The sequence below is a fragment of the Plasmodium gaboni genome (assembly GCF_001602025.1).
Source record: "Plasmodium gaboni strain SY75 chromosome Unknown, whole genome shotgun sequence".
Classification (NCBI taxonomy): Eukaryota; Apicomplexa; class Aconoidasida; order Haemosporida; family Plasmodiidae; genus Plasmodium; species Plasmodium gaboni.
In genome coordinates, this window is record NW_017385295.1 from 1 (window position 1) to 2,027 (window position 2,027).

Below are 2,027 nucleotides of genomic sequence, written 5' to 3' on the forward strand. Positions count from 1 at the left end.
AGTAGAAGAAATGAAAGATTATAAAACTGATGAGATATCACAGGATAATCTAAATAATAATAATATAAATAATAATAATATAAATAATAATATAATTAATAATAATGTAAACAATGTGAATAATAATAATAATAATAATAATGCTCTTGTAATTACTTCCAACAATTCTCATAACAATATGAACCATGCGAATAATATAAATAATACAAACAACAATATAAATAATGGCACCTACCAGAATAATAATAATAAATATAATAATAAAAATTCGTATGCTTATGATTATAATACATACCATACAAAAAAGAATTCTGATCAGAAAGGTAAATTAAAAAATGAAAGTGATAATATAAACACAGATGTGAATAATAATATTATAAAGATGAACTCAAGCAATAGTAGCAACAATATATTAAATGACCTTAACAGTAGTATGAATAATTTAAACATTCTAAAGGATAATAATATGGTGAATAATATATCAAATATGAATAACATATTACATATGAATAACATATCAAATATGAATAACATATCAAATATGAATAATATGATTCATATGAATAACATATTACATATGAATAATATGATTAATATAAATAATAGGAATGGTTCAAACAACCCATCTATATACAGTCTGAAATGTTTGAAAGACATGCAGACAGAAAATCAGAAAGAAAAAAAAAAGGTCAATGAAGAAAATATAAAAATTGAAAATGAAGAAAATAATTTAATAGAAGCACAAAACAAAGCTGAAAATCAAAATGAAAAAGATCAACATGTAGATGTAGATATAGATATAGATGTAGAAGTAGAGGAAGAGGATGGTATGAAATTATTAAGAGAAAAGATATGCTTTAAAATGTTAAAGAGCATAGATATATATATCACTGAAATAATTATGAAGTCTTGTTTTGTCACTGTATATAAGATGAAAGATGATGAATTAAAATGGAAAAGAGCAGATATTGAAGGTTTTTTATATATAGTGAAAAGATCAATAAAACCATATTATCGTTTAATAATTACAAATAAAAAAAATGAAAAACATCTATTACAAGATATTGATAGTAATATGAATTTGTCTACAGATCAAAATTATATTTTTTATAGAATTATAAATGAAGAAACCAATACGAGAAATATTTATAGTTTGTGGTTTTATAGTACTGATGAAAAAGAACAAATATATAAAGTATTAAAAAATATTGTAGAAAAGGCATATCAAGAAAAGACAATAACTCAAGAGAATACAAATAATATATCAAATGTTAATAATAATATATTAAATGTTAATAATAATATATCAAATGTTAATAATAATATATTAAATGTTAATAATAATATGTCAAATACTAATAATAATATGTCAAATACTAATAATAATATGTCAAATACTAATAATAATAGAAATAATATATTAACCAATATAGGATCTATTAAAAATGAAAATATAACTATGGATGAGAAATTAGAAATGATATCAGAACAAATGAGAAAAATGTCTCTAAGACCAGAAAAAAATGAATCTCTTAAAAATTTACAAAATAAATTTGTAGAAGATAATAACCACATGGCAAATATTAATTTTTTGAAGAAATCAAGTATAGAAACAAACTTTATAACTCCTAACATAATAAATAATAATAATCGCATAAATCAAATAAATAATATAACAACCTTGAAGAATATGAAATATAATAAGATGCCTTCTATCAAGGCAGATTATAATGTGGAAAATGATAAGGAACACATATTAGAACTAATAAAAAACAAAAATGATATTGAATATATGAAAAGGAAAATAATTAGTGCTACAGAAAATGCAACTCCAGATGTATACTTAAATAATTACCACACAGGTATTATGAATAGTATGAATAATATAAATAATATAAATAATATGAATAGTATGAATAATATGAATAGTATGAATAATATAAATAATATGAATAATATAAATAATGTTAATAGTTTACATTCCCTAAGTAACAGTAATAATAGCAATGTTAATATAAAACATATGG

General features: G+C 20.3%; 1 protein-coding gene across 1 annotated transcript; it reads left to right on the top strand.

Annotated features, from left to right (window-relative positions):
- Nucleotides 1–2,027, top strand: PGSY75_0011700A (putative mRNA-decapping enzyme subunit 1; the record flags this gene model as incomplete). The annotated part of the gene is made up of 1 exon (XM_018783253.1): nucleotides 1–2,027. A coding segment is annotated over one exon (2,027 nt), but the record flags the coding sequence as incomplete, so codon positions are not given.